This window comes from Camelina sativa, chromosome 5 (genome assembly GCF_030686135.1).
Source record: "Camelina sativa cultivar CO46 ecotype springtype chromosome 5, ASM3068613v1".
Lineage (NCBI taxonomy): Eukaryota > Viridiplantae > Streptophyta > Magnoliopsida > Brassicales > Brassicaceae > Camelina > Camelina sativa.
In genome coordinates, this window is record NC_141884.1 from 26047782 (window position 1) to 26070717 (window position 22936).

The window sequence follows — 22936 nt, forward strand, 5'->3', positions numbered from 1 at the left end:
TTCTTGAGAGAATAAGCTTGTTCTTTGTCTTGTGTGTGAGCTTCCATAAGGCTGAATTCGTGTATTGTATCTGAGACCAATCACATCTCTGTGGTGTACTTCAATCCGCAAGCACTTCCCCTTTTACCAATCTCACACGAGAGAAACGATCGCCATCGTGTCAGATCTACATCATCGACCATCTTTCCTTCACAAGAGAGAAGCAACCGCCAGCTTGTGAAGCCATCATCTCTATCCTGGTACAAGTCTCACCACCGAGTCTTGTATCATATGTGTATACACCTTCGAACATCTTAATATAAAAAACCATAACCCTAATTATAACTAGGGATAGATAAAAGAATCCGAACATGGATCCAATCCAAAGTAAATAGTTTGGGTCGGGTATATATTATCCATAACTTCCGATTAGGTTTTCCTCAAATGTATCGGGTATCCAAACACCCGAACGAGTAATGGAACCATTCCAGCTTATATATCCCTAGTTGTTACACTAAAATCTCTTAGTTTGCTTTCCTTTCTTTTGTATTCCTTGATTCCCAATATCACAAGAAAAGTAAGATGCTTTACTAGTTTTATGATCTTCGCTACAAGGTAAATTATGTTTTATTTTCATATATGTCTATTCTCATATGTTAATTTAGATGGATTATATGATTCTAATTTCGAATTAGGTGTTATTTAATGTTCAAGGAAATTATGAATATTGGCTTATGAACTTGGTCTTTTGGTGTTTAGATTTTATGAATTCAATTTGGTTTGATAATTTTAGTGCTTTTAATTACAATCACTGTTTAGATTGGTATATTGTTTATAACTTTTTTTAAAATAAATTCAGGTTGATTTCGAATTTTTTTTACTTTGACTCAGAGACTAAAACAAACTTGATCTGAATCGAAAATATTTTTTGATGTTTCGGGTGTAACTCAAAATATCTAAATCCGATAGGATGTTTACCCAGACCCGATTCAAAATCTAAATATACCCAAAATATCATATTTTTCTTGAAATACTTGACCCAAATCGGAAAGAATATCCAAACACCCACCACTCCATAACTATGTTTGCCGTCTCCATCTATTATATTTATATAGGACCAATGACGATATAGAGTTTAATATATATAGAGTTTTATATTAAGAACATTAACTCGTTCATTTAATATATAGAGTTTGAAAAAAGATATACAAGTTCGTTTAAAAGAAGCATACCGTCACAAGTTCGTTTAAAAGAAGCATACCGTCAGAATGACTGAAAATATATTTAAATTATATTTAAAATAATCTTATGTGGACTGAAAATATTTGTATCACATGATAATTGACAAAATGGAAACCAAAACAGAACTAAATGGAGAGATGTAGATTCTTAACCGACTCTTCAGATTTGGTGAAAATTGTATTTTTTTCAGCCAAGTAGTCTGCCTTCTCAACATACCTAAAAGAGATTGAGAACAATAAGACGAGTTTTCTTTATTTTCATTTAGTTTTTCGTCAGATTAATACTAAAGCGCATAATGATCTACGTTCGTATTGACTGTTTTAAGCTAATCAATTAAAGTTATTGACAAAAAAAAAAAAGAAAACAAAACAAGCATCTATTTTTATTTAATATTTTTTAAAAGAAATTCCAAACCAGAAAAAATTTAAAACGAAGAAAACATTTCCTAAACCCCAACTGAAAGAAGAAGAGTAAGTAGGACCTCTACCTTTTGTGATGGAATTTTCTATTTATATACACCAAAGAGACTCCCACCACAGAGTACTGTCTCAAACAAAACACATAACACAAACAATTACTACCTCTCTCTCTCTCTTCCTCTCCACCATGGACACCGCAACCACCTCATGCTCCTCCATTGATCTCGCTGCTCTCCTATCGTCTTCTTCTAACTCAACTTCTTCCCTCGCTGCAGCAGCCTTTCTATGCTCCCAAATTTCCAATATCTCCAACAAACTCTCCGACACAACTTATGCCGTGGACAACACGTATCTCCTCTTCTCCGCCTACCTCGCCTTTGCTATGCAGCTCGGTTTCGCCATGCTTTGTGCTGGCTCAGTCCGAGCCAAGAACACTATGAACATCATGCTTACTAATGTTCTTGACGCAGCCGCTGGAGCCATCTCTTACTACCTCTTCGGATTCGCATTTGCCTTTGGTACACCTTCCAACGGCTTTATCGGCCGCCATCATAGCTTCTTTGCCTTAAGCTCTTACCCTGAAAACTCCGGCTCCGACTTCAGCTTTTTCCTTTACCAATGGGCATTTGCCATAGCCGCAGCCGGAATCACCAGTGGCTCCATTGCCGAGCGAACACAATTCGTTGCTTACCTTATCTACTCTACTTTCTTGACCGGTTTCGTTTACCCAACTGTCTCGCACTGGTTCTGGTCGACGGATGGTTGGGCTAGCGCATCCCGGTCCGACAACAATCTCTTGTTTGGCTCAGGTGCTATAGATTTCGCAGGTTCAGGAGTTGTTCACATGGTAGGTGGAATTGCCGGTCTATGGGGTGCGTTAGTTGAAGGACCACGAATAGGTCGATTTGACCGGTCAGGCCGGTCAGTAGCTTTACGCGGTCACAGTGCATCTCTTGTCGTTCTTGGTACCTTCTTGTTGTGGTTCGGATGGTATGGGTTTAACCCTGGTTCCTTTTTAACCATACTAAAAGGCTACGACAAATCTCGGCCATATTATGGTCAGTGGAGCGCTGTCGGTCGTACTGCGGTCACCACAACGCTTTCTGGATGTACATCAGCGTTGACCACTCTATTCAGTAGACGACTCTTAGCAGGCCATTGGAATGTCATTGACGTGTGCAATGGCCTTCTAGGCGGATTCGCAGCTATAACCTCCGGATGCGCCGTGGTGGAGCCATGGGCTGCTATAGTATGTGGCTTCGTAGCATCATGGGTTTTGATCGGATTTAACTTGCTTGCTAAGAAATACAAATACGATGACCCACTTGAGGCCGCTCAGCTCCACGGGGGATGCGGAGGATGGGGATTGGTTTTCACTGGGCTTTTCGCTACGAAAAGATACGTCAACGAGGTGTACATCGGTGATAGGCCTTACGGACTGTTGATGGGCGGGGGAGGAAAACTGCTTGCCGCACAGATCGTTCAGATCATTGTGATCGTTGGGTGGGTGACGGTAACGATGGGACCCTTGTTTTATGGGTTACATAAGATGAACCTTTTGAGGATATCAGCAGAGGATGAAATGGCTGGAATGGACATGACACGTCATGGAGGATTTGCGTACGCGTACAATGACGAGGACGACGTATCGACCAAACCTTGGGGCCATCTGGCTGGAAAAGTGGAGCCTACTAGCCGGAGCTCGACTCCTACACCAACCTTGACTGTTTGAACGGAGAATCGAGTGGTCCCGAATGAGTGAGTTTATAATATGTGGTGAAGACAAAAGAGTTCGGGCACCAAACATGTTGGACGAATCTTTGTGTATTTTGTCTTTTTTTTTATTTTTCCTTGTTGTTGTGTGGATTGCTTTGTTGTGGACATATAGTGTGGAACTTTTAACAATAACATGATCCCTTTCGTTTTCAAAATTAAACCTTAGAATATGAACCCAAAAAAAAAGAGAGAATAAAATCCGTATTTTACGTGCTCTTGAGATTGTTTAAATGTTTCTTGTAAGATAGCATGTGGGGATTGGGAACGTTAAAATGTTAAATTATCAGTTTAACTTAATCAGAATTGTGTTGGATGTTACATCTGACGATTTTCCATGGCCATCTTAGGGTTTCCGAGAAAAAGAAAAATAGAAATAGGAAGAAGACACGAGAGTGAGGTTAATTTTCTTATACCTAACCAACTTTTGTTAAACAGAACCAAATCCAAAGCATATTAAAATTTGATTCAAAAAAAAATTGAAACTCATAAAAAATAGAGAAATTTTAAAAATACTACTTTCTATATTATTTTGCAAAATACTTTCTCTAGTTGTCCATTTTCAATAATAGCCGTTTTTATATACAAAACAACTAAATTCTAAACCCTAAACTGTAAATAGTAAACTGTATTTCTTCATCACTATACTTAAATATAAAATAGAAAATTTAAATCTTAAAAAAATCTAAAAATTAATTTAACATAATGTAATCGTGTAAAAAATAGTAAAAATGAAAATGACAAAAAATGAGAATTTTTGAAAACGGATATCTAAGAAAGAGTATTTCTAACAAAAATTAATTATTTAAATAGTTTTTTTTTCTGTTTTGATATATAATAAAGAAAGATAGTTGAGAGGCTTTGTTAATATTGTGGTTGATTTGGCTACTATAAAGTCCTGTTTTAGAAATCGCTAGGCGCTAGTCGGGCGGTTGGGATGGGCCTAGCGCTTAGCGAGAAAATTGGAGATTAATCGGATACTAGTTTTACGATTATTTTATTAAATTTATAATAAAATAAAATATATAGTACTAAATATATGTATAATTGTGTTTATGTGAAAATAAAAATATCAAATAAAGTATAAAACTATAGTATTGTCTTTAAAATTACGGTAAACACATAATAACGTTATTTTTATTATGACTTTAATTAAAAGTTTGTACATTAGTTATTGTAAAACATCATAAATTCTTAATTTAAATATCTAAATAACAAAAAAAATATATATTTGATTTATGTTTAGCTCTAAAAATAATCGGTATATACAAAATTAAGCTGGAAGTAATCAAATTAGACGGTATAATCGGATAATTGATCAAAGGTCAATTAAAACCTAATGCGTACTCCACCACGATCTAGTGGTATCGTTGTAACACTTCAAGATCGAATCCACAGAGACCAAGCAATGCACTATGAAATTATGAAAACCGAATATAGCTAAGGCAAAAAGCGGAAGTTTGTGAAACAAGTAATAAATCAAAAACGGAATAGAAATAAGTTGTTTTAAATCAAAAAGGAAATATTGGGTGCAGAGAATCTATGGGGAATATAATTTCGAACCTAGGTGGTGATAACAGGATTTTCACCCAGGGTATCAATTCCCTATGCAATTGTAGTACAAAGGGTTATCAATCCAAATGGTTGTTATGCTAGCAGATAAGATATGATCAGAAATAAGCAAGTCAAGCCAAGCAATAATAGGGGTTTTGTCTAACAATCCTAAAACAATAAAAGAAAGAATATAAACAAGAAACCACACGACCTAAGCACTTGATGCAAGCATTCGAGTACAGGATCGGGTGGGGTGATCGAGTACGCAAAGGAAGTATGAACAGCTCGAAGGTATACTCGAAGCAGGTGATCGTGTACTTATTCGGGTACGGGATCGAGTAAGGAATAAAAATGTAAACAATCAAAATGCGAAAGCTCCTAAAGATGGGGTAATCGACTCCTAGTGTTCCTGACCAGTATGGATGTCCTACATGCCTCAAGCAAATATTCCCTAAAAAATGAATCTCAAAAATCTTGTTAAAACACTCTCGTGATAGAAACAATCAACCTTGATCACTCCCCTACCCAACTCTCGTTGGAGAAACATGACCAAGCAGGCAATACAAACCGATTCATTATTGTCAATAAACTCCTTACTCATCTAATCTGTTAGGCTAAGTGAGTAAATCTCTAGCATTGTTTGATTCAAGCATTTCATCTACACCTCTCGATGGTAAAACACCCTAGATCTAATCTCAACCTCTCGGTCTGTTGATAGCATTAAGAACACCAATCTAGAAGGGAATTTATAAATATAAATTATAAACAACCAAGCTAAGACATCCTAACCGATCAAGAACACAAAATCGTCTATCCCATCCCTAGAAACTTTGTTTCACTACTCAGAATTCATTCCAGAAAACATAAAAGCATAGATAAACGAAAATTGCATTGTATTAAAAGATAAAGTAGAAGTGAAGAGTACAAAGTACAAATCTAAAAGGATAGCAGAAAGATGTCAAAATAAATCCTAACAAAGATAGAAAAGTGTTTGAGTCGCTCAAGATCTCCCTCAGAAGCTCTGGCTCTCTAGTTTGAGTGTATGCGGTGTGCTAGGTCGAGAGGAAGAGGAGGGGAGTTTATATATGGAAACCCCTTTGACCTAGCTTCCCAGTCCTTCCCGAGGGTCTGCTCGATGGGGTGCATGAGGATGAGGTCGGGTTACTCCTCGATCAGGTAGGTCTTCGGGTTGTTCTTCCTTCTCTTGGATCCTCCTCGATCGGGTTGGGGTTCGGACTGTTCTTCCTGTTCAATAGCTCCTTCGGGTACATGCTCGGATTTGTCCTTGTTTCTCCCCATTTTATGCTCTAAAGCACCTGTATTCATCCAAAATATGCAAATGCAAGAATGCAACACCCTAAATGGCCTAAATGTGAATTCATACAGTTAATAACCTAAAAATGCTAAGGTAATGATATAAACAATGCAAAACATGAACAAAAAATGATGCTTAAAACATGTAAATTAGAGAGTTATCAGACCCCCAAACTTAAATCTTGCTAGTCCTCTAGCAAGGAAGTAGGAGCATGAGTTTTTAAAATGGGGACTCATAACCTTTTTGTGCTAAGCGAAGGATTCAAGCTATAGTCCTTAAAGATAGTTTAATGGTGCTAATCAACATACTTACGAATATTTTTCTATCTTTATCACCATGCATCGATCTAGTTCAACCTCCAACTAAAAGTAAAGACTTGCAATTCCAAAGAACATCTCTTTCACATTTATTTAAGTGTTTAGCGAATTCTTGCAAATGGAAGGTGAATCAAGCTCAATCGGTTTCAAGGGTAAGGCTCTTTGGTAAGGTGGTTTCAAACAAAATCTTTGGGTGGTTTTCTCTCAAAAGAATGAATGCTAGACAGTTGTGAAAACTATCTAAGATTGAGAACAATTAGGGCACACAAAGCGTAAGTCTTGATAATCTACCCTTTTCTCATTCATCTCTTTTTTTTTTTTTTTATCAAACCCCTTAGAATTAAACTACCCACAACCTTGATTTTAACTCTTTTTTATATATAATAATCCATGAGGTCTAAACTTTAAACATCTAGATCTTTTTTTTTTCTTTTTTTTTTTTTTCTCAACCCAACCCAAAATAAACATGCTAACCACCTATCTTTCAAGACCGATTCTATTAGCTATTTCAAATGATTCTAACTTAGCTAAACCAAGAGCCAGTTCTTTGTCGTTCTCAATACTCTCAAGGTTTCACAACCTATAGCACAATGAAAAGGCCTCACTCAACCATTCACAACAAGGTATGAAAGAAAGGTTTGGGTTCATGGGTAGGAAAAACAAATCGGGTTAAACGAAAAGATTGGTAAAACTGGAATGCTAACACGAGTTTAGAGTTACCATGAGCAAGTATTCAAATTCCATAAGCAAGACAATTTAAATTCAAGTTAAGTCCAATAATGTAGAGATGATTCAATGTTCAAGTGGAGGAAGCATTCAAAAGACACAAGGTTCTGAAGAAAGATTTTTCATTTTTTTCTAAAGATTGATCTAGCAACAATGAACTGTGATTAAGGGCTATAACTTCAATCCTAAGGTTTCACTTTAAACAAGGTGGTTTTAATCATTGTCCCCTAAAATACATATGCAACAATCTTATATGAAGCAAACTAGACTCAATCCTAATATGTAAATCGTAATATGTAAATGCAACTATATGAAGCAAACTAGACTCAATCATATTCAATTTTTTTGGGTTTTTTATATGCGAATAGATGCATACTCAAATGAATAAAACTATTATGCAAAAATTTGAAATAAGAAAATAAGAAAATAAAACACAATGTTATATACATTCTAGGACCCTCCACCAAACTTAAATTACACGGTCCCTGTGTAAATAAAAGTCTGAAAAGGAATCCAAGAATCACACAAAATGAAATAAAACCAAATGCAATGTTATTTACAAAGGTTGGATGAACGTGTTACCTCATGGGTTGGTGAACAAGGAGGATGTAGCAGCCTCCATACTTGCCAACGTGTAGCCAGGGTCGTCACCGGCTTCATCAGGTGCCGGGATTCGCTCATCAGAGACCTCGGTTATGTGCACGGACGACTTGCTCGGACCAGCATCCGAGGGGTTGATCGGGTATGGCATCGCGTAGCTCATCGGGTAGGGCATCGGGTAGTACAATGGGTATGGTGGAAGAGGTCCGGAATGATCACTCGTATAGCCACTTGCAGGGTGCATCGAATACGGCATTGGATACGGCATCTGATAGGTCGGTCAGAATTGACCCGAGTGCTCACCCGAATGTGTGCTTGATGGGTGCATCAGATAAGGCATCGTGTTCCCCATCGGGTTAGGCGTCGAATAAGCGTCTGAGTGGCTTCTCCGCAATATTTCGGGTTGGTGACACCCTCCTCTGGTTGGGGCTCGTAAGATGATGCTCTGTGAGGCTCTGGAGGTGCCAATCCTTGAATTCCTCCTAGTGGTCCACTTCTCCCCATCCATGTAGGTGTGTATGCCAAAGTGGGAGCTAAGGCACAGCTTGCCTTGTCTTGCAGCTTCCTTATCTGACCTCCCATTACCTTCACTGAGCCGGTAAGATCCTTCACTTTCCTAACCAGGAACTTATTCATCCTCCTCAACCATCCAATCTTCTTGTGAGCTTTCCTCACCCCAACAGGTTGCTTTTGAGAGCAAACATACTCCTCAAAATCATAGTCTTCCGAGTTGTCCCCCTTTTCTTGCCCAGTCGGCTCTCTCTCTTCAGCTTCGGATTCCTCCTCCGGGTTGTACAGCTCCTCCAAAGGTGGTGTGAAGTCTATGTTGTCCCCTAGACGGATTTTGGTGCACACGACATTGGGCAGGATCATTTGGGTGGCTCCGGAAGCTGGATGGACAAACTTGAAGAGAAACATGTTGTTTGGCCTCTCATAGGCCAGGAATCTCACCAGTGTCAGGTACTCGATGTCCAGCCATCTCGGGTCATGTTCTACTCTCTTCAAAGGCACATCGTAAGCCACCAAAATTGGTGTAACCAGTCCTCCTATGGAGATCTCTCCAGCTCCCTCTCTTCTCTCAGTTTTCATTGCCCATGAATTGAGGTAAAGGAACTGATCGAGCAGCACAAAGACCATACTAGTGTCCGCAACATCTCCTACCAGCAGTGTACCATCCCTAGCATTGTCTAACACTCCACACAAGGCAATGTCTAGTAGCTGGAGCTCATGGTCATTCACATTCCTAGTCTCTTTTTTAGCAAACAAGGTGAAAGCTAGAGACTTGTGAAAGTACCTGAAACGGGGCTCCTTATTTTAGCTGATTTGGAGCTTGTAGACTTGTAAGGAAGCTTGTTGCCTATTGTCAGCAATAGGGAATTCATCTTCTCCTTGCTCACCTCCATGTTCTCTCCACTCCCAGCCTTGAAACCATACAACTTCTCCATCTCCTTGAAGGTAAGCCGGTACTCCTTGTTTCGCATGGAGAATGTGATGAACCCGATCCCCCCATCGGGTAGTAGGGTCAGGTGGTCTTCAAGGTAGTACAACTGTAGCGTTGCAAGGAAGTGAACCGTCTCCTCCTCATAAGCCTTGAGATTGGTTTGCATCATCTGGCTTAGGTGGCACATGTCGAACAGGAACTTGATGTCTCTAGCTATGCCCAACTCCTTCATTGTTTCACGGTGAGGGAAACGGGTTCCTACAAAGCTCATCTTGCAGAGGACCTTGAAAAGCTTAGCCGGAGTCTCAACCTCTTTCTGCTTCAGCCTCCGCGAAGCCTGGCGTGTGCGCTCTCTCCTTCTCTCGGTCACGGCTCCCCTCCTCTTTGTCTTGATCTTCTTTTTCAGCTGCTCTCTCAGCCACCTTCTCAGCCTTTTCAGAAGCTAGTCTCTTCACCCTCGCAACCGCAGCCCTGCTCTTCAACCATGACGTTTGGATCTCCTGTGGCTCTCCTACACCAGCATCAGAATCGACCTCCATAGGATCGTTCACAGTTCTCTCGGATGTAGACAGGTCCCTACGTCAAGGAGATCAGCGAACAGCACTCGCCACCGGTCTTGGTGAGCGAACTCGGGGGTCTGCATGATCGGTTGCTCGAGCACCGGATCAGCCGATCATGTGACAGATTGGGTTGAGCATCGGGTTGGAGATTCGAAACGTCCAGCCAACGGTTGGGAATGCGGAACGTCTCCTCTTCTTTGGGAATCGCGAGGTTCGACGGCATCACCTCCGGTTCTAGCAGCAGCGGAGGTTGATCTGCTCCTCTTCTTTTAGTAGGTCTTCATCTTTGCTGCCATTGGTAAAATCCTTAAAAAGAAAGAAAAGCTAAACTCGAGATCAATAGGGTTAGTTCTCAAAAATCTTAGAACACTCGAGTTTGAGAGAGAGAATAATTAAGAAGAAGGAAGTTTAAAAGTTTTTAGCACTTATCAATTTTGTCTTGGGAAAGAGAGGGTCCTCTTTAAATAGAAGTGGCTGCCGCTAGGGTTTTCAACTTGGGCTTCGCCGAGAGTGGGCTTTGGGCTGTGGAATTCGGACTCCACTCGTCATCCGAGTAGGAACACGATCAGGCGCGTCGGGTACGGATTCGGGTAGAGCCTCGGGTTCCCCGAAATTTCTTTTTTTTTTTTTTTAATAAATGTAGATATGCAAAAATTAAAAATAAGATAAAATAAATAAACAAGAATTAAAATAAAATTAAGGATACTTTTGGGACTTTCTCTCAAGTGAGCTTGTTTAAAGTCACTAAGTTTGACTCTTCATGCTCTTTAAGCATGGGTTTTAGGAGGGAGAGGTTTTGAAACCTTCTCCACTGGAACAGACTTGCTCAACCAATCTTCCTGGACTTGTCCTGGTTCCACAGCAAATGTAGTGTTGACTTCTTTAAGATGCTTCACTCTTTTTTGCTTTGTCTTGGTGGAAAAGACTTGAGCATCATTGGTTGGCCTCTTAATTCCTTTCTTGACGCCAAACTCGATCTTGAAATCCTCTCCATGCTCAATTCTGATCTTGCCTTGTTTCACGTCAATCACTGCTCTTACTGTTGCCAAGAATGGTCTCCCTAGGATCAGTGGATCGTCCATATCAAGGATCTTAAAATCAGTAGGAACTTCTACTCTTCCAATCCCGAGAGGCAATTTTTTCAGGATACCAATGGGATGGCTGATTGTTCTATGAGCAAGAACCAAGTACATACTACTCGGTTTAAAATTGCTGAAACCCATCTTGTTGGCAACTGACAGTGGCATGATGTTGACTGAAGCTCCCTGATCGCACAAGCAAATTTTGAAAATCTGAAGTCTTCTCGAGCATGGCAAAGTAAAAGAGCCAGGATCCTCCAACTTTTCCTCAATTCGTAGTTTAGGATCTAAACACACTCCACTCCTTAGAATTTCATTCCCAATCTCCTTGACAGCTTCCTTAACCTAAATCTCCGGCTGAGCTGTCTCCTTGGCGATTTCCTCTCGAAGTTCGTGTGGTGGCAAGAGCTTAGGAGGTGGAGCTTTTTGCTTGGCCATACGCTCTGCAAGCGCCTCTAACTGAATGTCAAGAGCAGCATTGAACCTTTTCTCTAATTTCCCTTCCTCTGCTACAGGCAGTTGAGGTTGATCTATCATCTGAACATCTATCCGATATATCATCCGATCACCATCATCGTGCGCGTCATCGGGTTCTGCCTCAAGTGGTTCTTAGGTTTGCGGTTCTCAAACCAGTGCTCGATCGTCAACTCGATCAGTCTCCTTGGATGAAGGCTCGGGTTCGTACTCGGATATGTAGTACTGGAACTCATTCATCCCATAATGATATATGTCCTCCCCATCTTGAACATCCTTGTCCTCAGTGAGGTAGTCCTCATAATCATCATCAAAGAAAATGGCTTGGGCAGTGGCATAATCCTTTGGATTCTGAACAGATCAATTGGTGGCAACTTGTCTGTGGAAAGGTTGTTAAAGGGTGGGGACCATTCTTGGTGGCAACTTGTCTGTGGGAAGGTTGTAAAAGGGTGGGGACCAGGGTTCGAGGAACGCCTGGCGCACCAATAACCTACTGTGGATTTGGATGAATAGTTCCATTTGCCCCGTGAGGGGTTAGGATCTGATGTTCATATATTTTACCTTGTTTTCCCTTAGTTTATTCACATCTTTTGCATCTTTTTCTATCCATTTAGGCCATTATTGTGTAGCTTTAGCACTAATCATGCATTAGGGTTTAGTTGCATTGCATTTGCATCTTTTCATGCATAAACAGGTGATTTTGGAGCTCAAGGAGCATGGAAGCAATGGAGAAGAGATGTGAAGCAATCTTGAGGAGGAAACAAGGGAGTTAAGGCTGAAGAACCAAGGTCCAGAGTTCAACTCGACCGCACACTCGACCAGACACTCGACCGTGTGCTGAGGAGGACTCGACCGAGTGGAGATTGCACGTGAGAAGCCAGCTCGACCCCTAGCTCGACCGAGCACAGGTCGAGTTGACCGAGCCGTTGACTGCTTTGACTTTTTCTATTTTTAGGGCTTCCACTTCCCCACTATATAAGACCTTGTACCTGCAGCCACCAAAGCGTCCAGACTTTTAGATATTCCCAAAAACCTAGTTTTTACCTTTTTTAGCATTATTCCTTTTGCATTTTATTAGATTTTGTACTTCTTTAAGAAAACTCTTAGATTCTTCAATATTGTTGGTTCAATAACTTTCTTAATATTGAGAATTTGAGTTTCATCCTTTGATTAATATTAAAGATCTCAGTTTTATCTTTCTAATAATGCAAGTTTCAATATTTTCTGGGTTTTTGATTTGTTTCATCATGTCTTGTTGTGAGTAGTCTTCTTAGGATCTTGAGGATGGGTTAGGAAGGATTCATCTTGTGGTTTATGTGATTTGGTCAAGCTTGATTGTTGTAGATCTCTTCTAGGCTAGATGTTCTTAAGGCTGATCTTGAACTGAGAGGTTAGGATCTGATTTCAAGCTCCTTAGCATCACACCAATGTTTAAGGAGCATAGATAAGGCTAGATTTAGAGCTTACCATTAGGCTTGCTAAGAGATTAGAGGTCTTGTTTGGTTTGAGATGTATTGCTTAATGCCTGCTTGTGTAGATTCTTTGTTGTGTGAGAACAAGTCTAGAATTGCATGGGTTTGATTGTTTCTTGACCATGAGAGTGGGAGAAACTTGTCTTAGATTTATATGTCTAGAGGTTAGCTCAAAGTTTGCTTGAGATTTGTTGACCAAGTTAGATAACCACAATGATTAGTTCTTCCCATGAATCCATCCTCAGGAACCTTCTTTGTTTATTGATTTCTAAGTCTTAATCTTGTAGCTTGCTTGTTGTTTGATTGGTTTTAGTATTGCTCTGTTTTTGTTGTGTTCCTCTGTTTTCCGGATTCAACCAGCTCGACCTCCCACTCGACCTACACTCGGTCGAGTGCTTGCTCGAGTTCATCCCCAGAACTCTGGTTTATGATTTGTGCTTGTCTTGTTTTATTCCTGTTTCATTCCAGTTGCATACATTTAGCTTTCAGTTCATTAATTGTCTTGCATTAGTTCATTAGTAGTAATTTCTATTTCTGTTCTTGCTTCATTACAGTTTCAATCATTCAGTTTCATTTGCATTTAGTTCTTGGTTCTTGTAGTTTACTTTCTGCATCTTTACATTTCCATCTTAGGATTGTTAGTGACAAACAATCATTACATTTGTCTTAACTTAGATTCATATGCACATCTTATCTGTTCACAAACACTCATTTAGGATTGATACCTCTTAAACTGCAATAGCATAAGGGAAATTGAAACACCCATCCATCATTCCATTCATATATCATCTTTGCATACATCCACCATCAACCACACACACATATAAACCTTGTTTCAGGATCGATGCCCTGTAAGGCCAGCTTCGGGCCTATGGGGGCAAGCTAGCGGTGGGCTAGTGGGGTCAACGGGACGGGTTGTCACATAAAAATTGATTTTTATGTGACAACCCGTCCCGCGGACCCCACTAGCCCACCGTTAGCTGCCCCAACGGACCGTCCGTGGACCCTGCTAGCCCACTGCTAGCCGTCCCAACGGACTCCAAGCTGGCCCTGCAGCTCAATTGGTGACAGCTTGTCCTGTGGGAAGGTTGTTAAAGGGTGGGGACCAGGGTTCGAGGAACGCCTGGCGCACCAATAACCTACTGGTGGATTGGGATATCCACAGTGATGGGTTAGGATCGATGCCCTGCAGGGCCAGCTTGGGGTCCGTTTGGGCGGCTAGCAGTAAGGCTAGTGGGCTAGCAGTGAGGCTAGTGGGGTCCACGGGACGGGTTGTTACAGTTCTCAAATAAACTTTCCAACAGCAGAGCAACAATGAGGGATTATGTTCCAATTGCAGTCTTCGGACAATTGAAATCATAGATCGACAACAAGGTATGCTACGGTAAAGCAATTGGAAATTTGAAACAGACCTGGATTTGTGAAGAGAATAGTTTGGGTCTCGGGGGCTTGTCAAGGTTTTGCACAGCTCCGGCGTCAACACAGAGCTCATGTCTAACTGCGACCAAACAAGCTGCTTGGTGAGGGGATCTAGATCCGAGGAGCAGAGAGATGATGAGATTGACTTCAAGGGAAGCATGTAGCAAAGACGATACACAAGATAATGAAGGTGTTTCAAAGTTTCAGATTTGGCGTTGAGAGGCTGGTAACTCGTGAGAATCACCTCACTTGGAGGGACCACCGGAAGAGACAGAGGGAGATAGAGGGGATGAAGCTGAAGCATGGCCAGATTCGATGGGCATGGACTTGGTGAACCTCCGGTGCATTCACCATCAAAACAGAACAAGATTAAGCTTAGGTAGAAGAAGAGAACACTGGGGCGACATAGCAGTTTTCCAACAACGCTGATCTAAATTGACGCCGCCGGGGGTGAGACATTGGGGATCGTGCCAGAGAGAGAGCGGCTAAGGCGAACTCAAATTTTTGTGAATTGAAAGGATTTATTTACCTATTTTCTTTAAGTTACGTGTACAGAAGGAAGCTATAATGAGACAAAAATAATTAAGAGATCGCTTGACACACTGTGAGATCACTCTACTCTGTACGATATCGATATATGTAGCCTCTAAACAACACAGGTAACGTTCGTTTGTATTGCTGAAATCTTTTGTAAATTCTCAGACGTGATGCTGCAAAAAATATTTCTAACCTTTGGTTAATTACGCGCCAGTAAAATGAATGTTATATTATGTATACTAGGTGGGTGCCCGCGCTATGCGCGGGTTGTTGTTTCCATTTGTGTTGTTTATTTTTTGGTTTCGTATTTTTGTATTTTGACGTTTATTTTTAGGATGTTTGGTGTATATTTTTAAATTATGTATGTTTAATAGCAGTCGTCTCAACCAATATTTCATACTCTGCAATAGATGCAATAGATGTTTGAGGAGTAGTAGGATACCAATTCCTTCTTCTCGACAACCGCATGAACAACAATATCAAACACCTAACTTTTCAACTCCAACAGTTCCACTTGCAGCAGTTGCAGCAACAACAACTACTACTAAAAACACTCAAATACAAAATTACATCATCTGAAGAAGCATGTATAATCCAGATGAAAATAATAAGCAAGAGTCCTCACAAAAACAAACAAACTTCACTAACCAACATCTTGTCTCAATATTTTTAGGCCCTAGGTGAACTAAATTTTTTAGACCTCTTTCACAGTAATTTTTTTTTGTCCCCTTTGTTCAAAGGTTTTGTTCTGAATTTTGGAGTGGACTCTTGGATTTTGCCGCTCCCGCCACCCCCTTGAGCTGGTTAACATCGAGAGGCTTTTGAAAAAATTTGCGAGACTTTTGTGTTATGTTATTAATTTAACTTTAGATTGAGAAAGTGAGGTTGCTTCTAATATGCGATGAGGCTAAGTGCATACACCCTAACCAAAAACCCTCAAAGAACCTCAACTGTAACATACCATAGCAATCATATCCAATACTCTGGATCAAGCTATTGTACTAAGAGTTGCTACACAAAAACATCAGACAAAAATGTAGGAAATGAGAATGAATCAATACAATACAAACCACACACAAAAAACTTACAAACAACAAATGGTCAAAGATACACTTAAAAGATGAAACTTTAAGATCGAGCATGTCAGAATTGAGGTTACCTTGAAGACGAGTCTAAATCTATCTTCACCAAGTTTGTGAGTTGGGTGAAAATCTTTGGTCGCGGAAACTAACTTGAAAAGAGACATATTTGGTTTTGCTTCTACTCAAATTACCTCCGTCTCAAAAACTTTTTCTCTGGTTTTGTGATAGAAAATTGGCTGACGTTGGAAAATCAAAGAGAGATATCCGAAGAAGAGAGAAAGAGGAAATGAGAGAGAGAGAGCTTAACTCTCCAAATGTATTGTATTTGTACTTCGGGTGAAAATTGTGGCAAATCCATTACAATTACGCTCTCGTTTAAGACAATTATAAAGGATATGTTGGTGGTGATACACGGAGTGTATGTTACAACGTGAACACATCAGCCGCTACTCCCTCTCTCTATATGGGTTGAGGACGAAAAGCATATGGTGTAAAGAAGAAGAGCGAGACTTTTTACCTTTTTTGATTCGGTATGGCAAAAACTTACGAGTAGAGAAAAGCTGATGTGGAACCGAGAATAATTATCATCGGTTCAAAAATCTGAGCTGTATTAATTGTTATATTTTGATTGGCTAGCTGTTTTAAATTAGGTGTCAGCTCCAGGTTGTTCTAAAATGCTGAGGTGGCATGCAGAGGGAGAGAGTTAGCCAACTTTCATATTATAGATTTTCAAAATCTAGCTAGTAGTTTGCAACTTTGCATTAGAATTCTAAAGCATTGGGAAACCCAATTAGAATGGAATCATCCATATTTCTCATCATCTATCTTGCGGAAAATATTATAGTCAAGTTTTTAATAAATGATTTGTCGACGAATTTATAGAATATCACTTCCTCATAAGAAGTATATAAACTTCACTAAAATATTACTCTCGGGTCCATATCGGCTATCACCACGTAATGCGTATGGGTCCAAGCTTCTAGCTAGTTCATGCTATATATTTCACTGATTCATGTTCGTTTGTGTTGATTGGTCGGTCTACGAATTTTCTAAATAACTAATATTTTTAGAAAGGAATAAATAAATAAATTCATTTTACTACTTTTAGAAAACGGATGGTCCGGAGCATCGGATGTTACTTTATCCTTTTTTCCGCATTTGCCATTAGTTACCATTCAATTTATCCTTTGACTTGTCCGTAGTCCCCCCCATTTTTATCATCACACATTTTACATTTATATTCACCACTAAAAGTTGATCTTATGCGATATAAAAAAAATCTGCCTAGCTTCCGCCAAGATGTTTGGTCTATTTTCTAATTTTATTACATTATTTTTTATATCTACAAATAAATTTAGAATAACTTAAAATATTTAACATAAAGTAAAACTTATGCCATAATTTAATTTAAGGGAAATTGGCAAGAATCTATACTAAATAAAACTAGAAGCTATAAGCTCCTAAAGCTGTCCACATGAAATCTAAAACAACTAATAGGGTTTAGTTATGTCATTAATTAACATTTTTAAAAATTTTCAGGATTTTGTATATTCAGATTTTTTTTAATAACCAATCGGGATTAGACATCTCAATATTTAACATTTTTGAAATTATGTGAAATTTCTATATCAAAATACTTATAAATAAGTAAATGTAAAACGTCCCACATCGGCTAGAAATTTTTTAGATAATGGCTGAGAACCATTATAAATATGACTAATATGCTTTCAACTATGAATGAGCAGGAAGCTTAATTTACCGGGCATCCAAATTTTAAAATTTTAAAAGTTTAAAATATTATAATTATCTATACTAATAAAAGTTGGAGGTATAAGCTCCTTACGGCGTCCACATAAGATTTTAAATAACCTATCGGGATTCGACATGTCACTGATTAACATTTTTAAAATTTAAAGGATTTTCTATTTTAAAATTTTTAAAACGACCAATCGCAATCAGATATTTAATATGTAAAATTTTAATATTAAAAAACTTATAAATAAGTGTATGTACAACGTCCCACATTGGCTATAAAATTTTTAGACAATTGCTGAGAACCACTATAAATAAGACTAATATGCTTCCTACTACGAATGAGCAGCAAGCTTGAAGGATTGACGTCGCAAGACCATTTATTTGATGTTGTTTGAGTTAATTTTTGAGGTTTAAAGAAAAGCATCGACGACGAACACACTTTTTATTAGCTATAGATGTGTTCATATTACTTTCTCTGCAAGTAATTTGCAATTTTATAGCATTAAGATTTTGGTTCAAGAAGTTTCAATACATGTGGATCTAAAACCGAGTAAGTATACATGCGAAAATATTAATAATCGAGTGCATGTGGTGACTATGCTGATCTATGAAATTTTATGAGAAAATAGGCAATGATTTTGGTCTTGGAGTTTGATGGGTTAACAAGTTATTAAGTGGAAGAATGTGAGAAAGCAGATGAGGAAAGGAAGAAGATGAGTATATCGAAGAATCAGACAGTAAAAGTAATGATGACAAGTATCATGAAAATTTGACAATAAAAATGACGAGAAAGAATATGAAAAGTAAGATAACAATGAAAAAAAAACACGAAAATATAGATGATGGCTGTCAATTAAATAAGAGAAAACAAGATTAATTCATGATTCAAAAAGTGTTTTGTTTGTCTGGCCGCAAAAAAAAAATGGTTTAGTATATGCAAGGTCACCAGTTCAAATGCCTGATCCGCCTCTCCTAAACGTCCAGTTAAATCTATGATTCTTTTGATCATATTTGATTTTTTAGCACAACTATTTTTTATATTTTTAAAAATTTTGGTGTATCCGAAATAAAAGTTTGGCTTTAATAGTAATTTAAAATTTTCTATAAGATAATATTTCATAACTGTCATCAATCATATATAATTTTCACCAAAATATATCAAATAAACCCACACGTAGCGTGGGTTCAAAATCTAGTAACCTAAAAAAAACTATAATTAATTGAGTAACCATTCTAACCATCTAACTATTATATATCTTGTATTATCTATAATATTGACAACTATATCCTTTTTGCATAAGTAACAGTTGCCATTGAGTTTTCTTCTCTCTTCCTTTCTTTACGTGGACATCTTCTCTTCCTCCCTTGTTTATATATATATACTAGATTTATAACCCGCGTGTTACGCCGAACTATAATTTTTGTTATTATTAATACAAACCGTTGAATATAATTATAAATATACACTATGAAAATATAAATCTATATAGATGTCAAATTTATTTTATTAAATGATATATAACTTATCTATTTTTTAACATTTTTTTACAATTAATTCTTTTTGTATTTTCCGGTATACATTCGTCATCTCTTCCATCTACTCTCTTTTCACATTCTATTATCTCACTTATAATTTATTAATTATAAAGACATATCATAACTATTTTTCATCTTCCAGTAATTTTTTTTTATTGGTTGAGTGATCATTACTTACTAACGTAAACATAAAAGATTTTAGAGAATATACCCACTCTTTGTCGCAAAGTCTCTTTAATAGTGTTATATACTACACATAAGTTTTGTTTACCAGTAATAAAAAACTCATAATTGGACTCGTTTTTATCCTTAAACATCATATTATAACATCAAATATTGCGTTATATCTTATTTGTTTGACGAAAGAAAAATTATGTTCACATATATAGTTTTTTTTACTTTAAAACATGTATAGTCTACTATGGCCTATATAGTGTGTGTTTTTTTTTTGATTCACCTAAATCTACAAACTCATAAGAATACTCTAACTTTTAAATATGTGTATTTATCCAAAATATAATTCTTTTTAAATTTTAATTAAAATTCTACAATCTACCACTACTTTTAAATATGTGTAATTTTTTGAATTAGTTTTTTCAAAATTGTCCTTAGTATTTTTCACTATTTTTTTTTGATGTGTGTAATGTTCAGAATAAGTTTTCTTTAATATATTTTATTTCAAGTAACCTTCTACATTTATTTTAAATATATACATTATTGTAATTTTGAGCACTTGATTAATATTTTCTCTTTTTCATATATCTTTGTTTATGTAATCTCTATTCATATTTTACTTTGATATTTTTTTGTATTTTTCTCATTTTGTTTTTAGTTTATATTTTAGTTTAAATTATTTAATATAATTTTTAATAATAATAATAATATTATACAAATAAGTGAAATAATTGATGAATGAACTTTAGATTTTATGTTCTATAATGATGTGAATTAATTCATTAAAATTGAAAATAAAAATTGATGAGGTGGAGGAAAGAGAAGAGAGAAAAGCCAACTTTTTATATATATATAAATATATATATATATATATATAAGATAAATTTGATGGGTTTGAATGTTTGCTAGTTCTAACTTCGTTTGATTTTTTGTTATAAGTCCTGCAATATATGTTTTTGTTAGATGAAAGTGTTTTGGAAAATAAAAAAAAAGTATAAAAAATTGAATTTGTTACCATTTTCTTAACTGCATAGTTGTATGTCCTTATATTTTGTAAAATAATATGAGTAAATGATGGAAAAATATGTATGTGAAGCTCAATATGAGTTTTATACTTACACATTGACTTAGTTTGTTGATTCATGCCTCTAGTGTAGCTAGTTTCAGCCGCATATGAGGTTCATCTCTAAGCGCCTTCTCCATCATAACAATCTGATCATTACTCATAACAATTCTATTCCTTTTGTTGTCTGATTTTTCATTCTTTACAGAGTTTTGGTTTCAATCTATAGTGATCATGTTTGAAAATTCTAATTGAGTTTGATACATTGGAATGACCTCTTCCTCTCTCTCTCTCTCTATATATATATGACAAAGATATGAGAGACTATATATCATTATATTTAAATTCTTTTTTTTTTAGAATTAGGCCTATTATTCAATATAACGTAGGATTGTTTTTGTATAAGTATAATTATTGTAGAAGGATTTCCTTTAGGAACTACATGTTTCTTTATCGTAAGATTATCTTTATAACTTATTTTATGATTAACAATTTTTTTAATTATCTTGATTTTCTTAAAGATTCATTTTCTTTTAGAATTAGGAATTTGTGTAAAATTTACACTTGTCGCGATCTTATGACTTAGTAACTTTTGAAATTGACATGTGCCATGATCTGGTGAATTAGCAACTTTTGAAACCATACTTTATATAATAAGATATATATATATATATATATATATATATTCTTCTCTTCCCATTTCGTCTTTTTCTATTTACTTTACTATTTTCATTTAACTCTTACTTTTTATTTATATTTTGCAGTAATATTTCAAAACTCATACTAATTATGTTTCACAATATCAGTTAGAAAATATAGAGATTCTGAGTTTATCTTATATTTTGAATATATCAAAAACGAATAGTGTTAATTAAAAACCTAATATATAACTAAAATAGAATAATTATCCGTACTATGTAGAACACAACAATTGAAAATACCTAAACGATTTATATATTATTAGTAATAATCCACTTTTAATATCATTCTCAAGTTCACATTTATTTAAATTGCATACCTACATAAATTTAGTTATAATTAAAAATATCTAAATAATTTATATGTTATATATTTTTGTTCCACGCGTTTAACTCAGTTGCTTGGGTTGCCTAAGTTGTATCCTTTAGGATATATCAATTTCTTTTTTTGTGTAAGTTTAATTTGATCATTTGGGTTCCATATGTTAAATATTTTAAGGATACAATTCTTTTTTAGTATAACAACCACAAGTGATACCACCATACGGTCACTACCACTACCATTAACGTTTTATTCTATACTATTTAGTTTTGTTCTATACTATTTCATTTAAGTAATGTAAATAAACATTATTCTACTACCATAGTCATCACTATCATTTTCACCATCACTGTCGTTTAACACGGTTGTTTGGGCTGCCTATGTTGTATTACTTTGAGTTGCCTACATTTTTTTTTGTTGTGTGTTTAATTTAGTTGTTTATATTTTATCTCTTACGCTTGGCGTTTACATGGTTGTTTAGGTTGCTTATGTTGTATCTATTAGCTAGGGTATATCACTTTTTTGTTTTGCGTTTAATTCTATTTGAGTTATTTGTGTTCTATACTATTTTTTTCATATACCATTTCATTATAAATACTAATCATCATTTAAGGTTTTCAACATCCAATTTTTAAAATTCAAGTTATGTCGAATGACGAAAAAATATTCTATTTCTTAAAAAATAAATTTCAAAGTTTCAATTAATTTGTTGAAAAAGTATATCACATTAAAATGTAATGGGGTAAGAACTATTTATCCAAATAATAAAGAATATTAATAAATAAAAAATTGGCCTTGTACTCCATCACTTTCGCTGGCTGTGCGTGTCATTCACATTACCTCTTTCTTGTCTTTTTACATTAGCTCATAGTTATTCACTTAATTTCTTTCAATAGTGTGTTATATTCTTAGTTTTTTTTTTTTATGTTTTGGTCATCTGGCAAATTCGCCCTTTAATTTATATGTGGAATAGTAAAGAAATTTATTAAAAAAATAATAACAGTAATACAAAGAATATAATGGTTGGTAACTTTTAGTTATTGTTCTATGATTTTTTGTTTTAAACTATTGAAATGTAATTCATTAATCCAATAACTTAGTACAAAAAGAATAAAAAGTTGGTTTCAAAAATAAATATTTTGAAATTAAATAACACAAAACTTATATGGTAAATTAATGAATAATGAGATTAGCTAGATCCAGATTCAAAATATGAAATTCAAAATAATATCTTATATATGTATTTTTCATGATTAAATTGTTCTTGTGAAATTTAAAAATTATCTAAAATTTCTTAAAACTACCAAAATTTTTGTGTAACTATATGTAGTTATTTTATGTAGTATATTTCTATCAATTACTTTATCGAACCACAAGCTTGCAATGAATCAACTCAAAA

At 36.2% G+C, this 22936-nt stretch overlaps 1 protein-coding gene across 1 annotated transcript; it reads left to right on the plus strand.

Moving 5' to 3' along the window:
- The first annotated feature begins 1586 nt into the window (after positions 1 to 1586).
- Positions 1587 to 3571, plus strand: LOC104787283 (ammonium transporter 1 member 2). Its single transcript, XM_010512822.2, has one exon. The coding sequence runs from the start codon at positions 1717 to 1719 to the stop codon at positions 3370 to 3372; it is 1656 nt and encodes a 551-aa protein (XP_010511124.2). The 5' UTR covers positions 1587 to 1716; the 3' UTR covers positions 3373 to 3571.
- Positions 3572 to 22936: the final 19365 nt, after the last annotated feature.

Excerpts from the sequence above, each read along its gene's own strand:
- LOC104787283 (XM_010512822.2), top strand. The coding sequence starts at position 1,717 with ATGGAATTTTCTATTTATATACACCAAAGAGACTCCCACCACAGAGTA.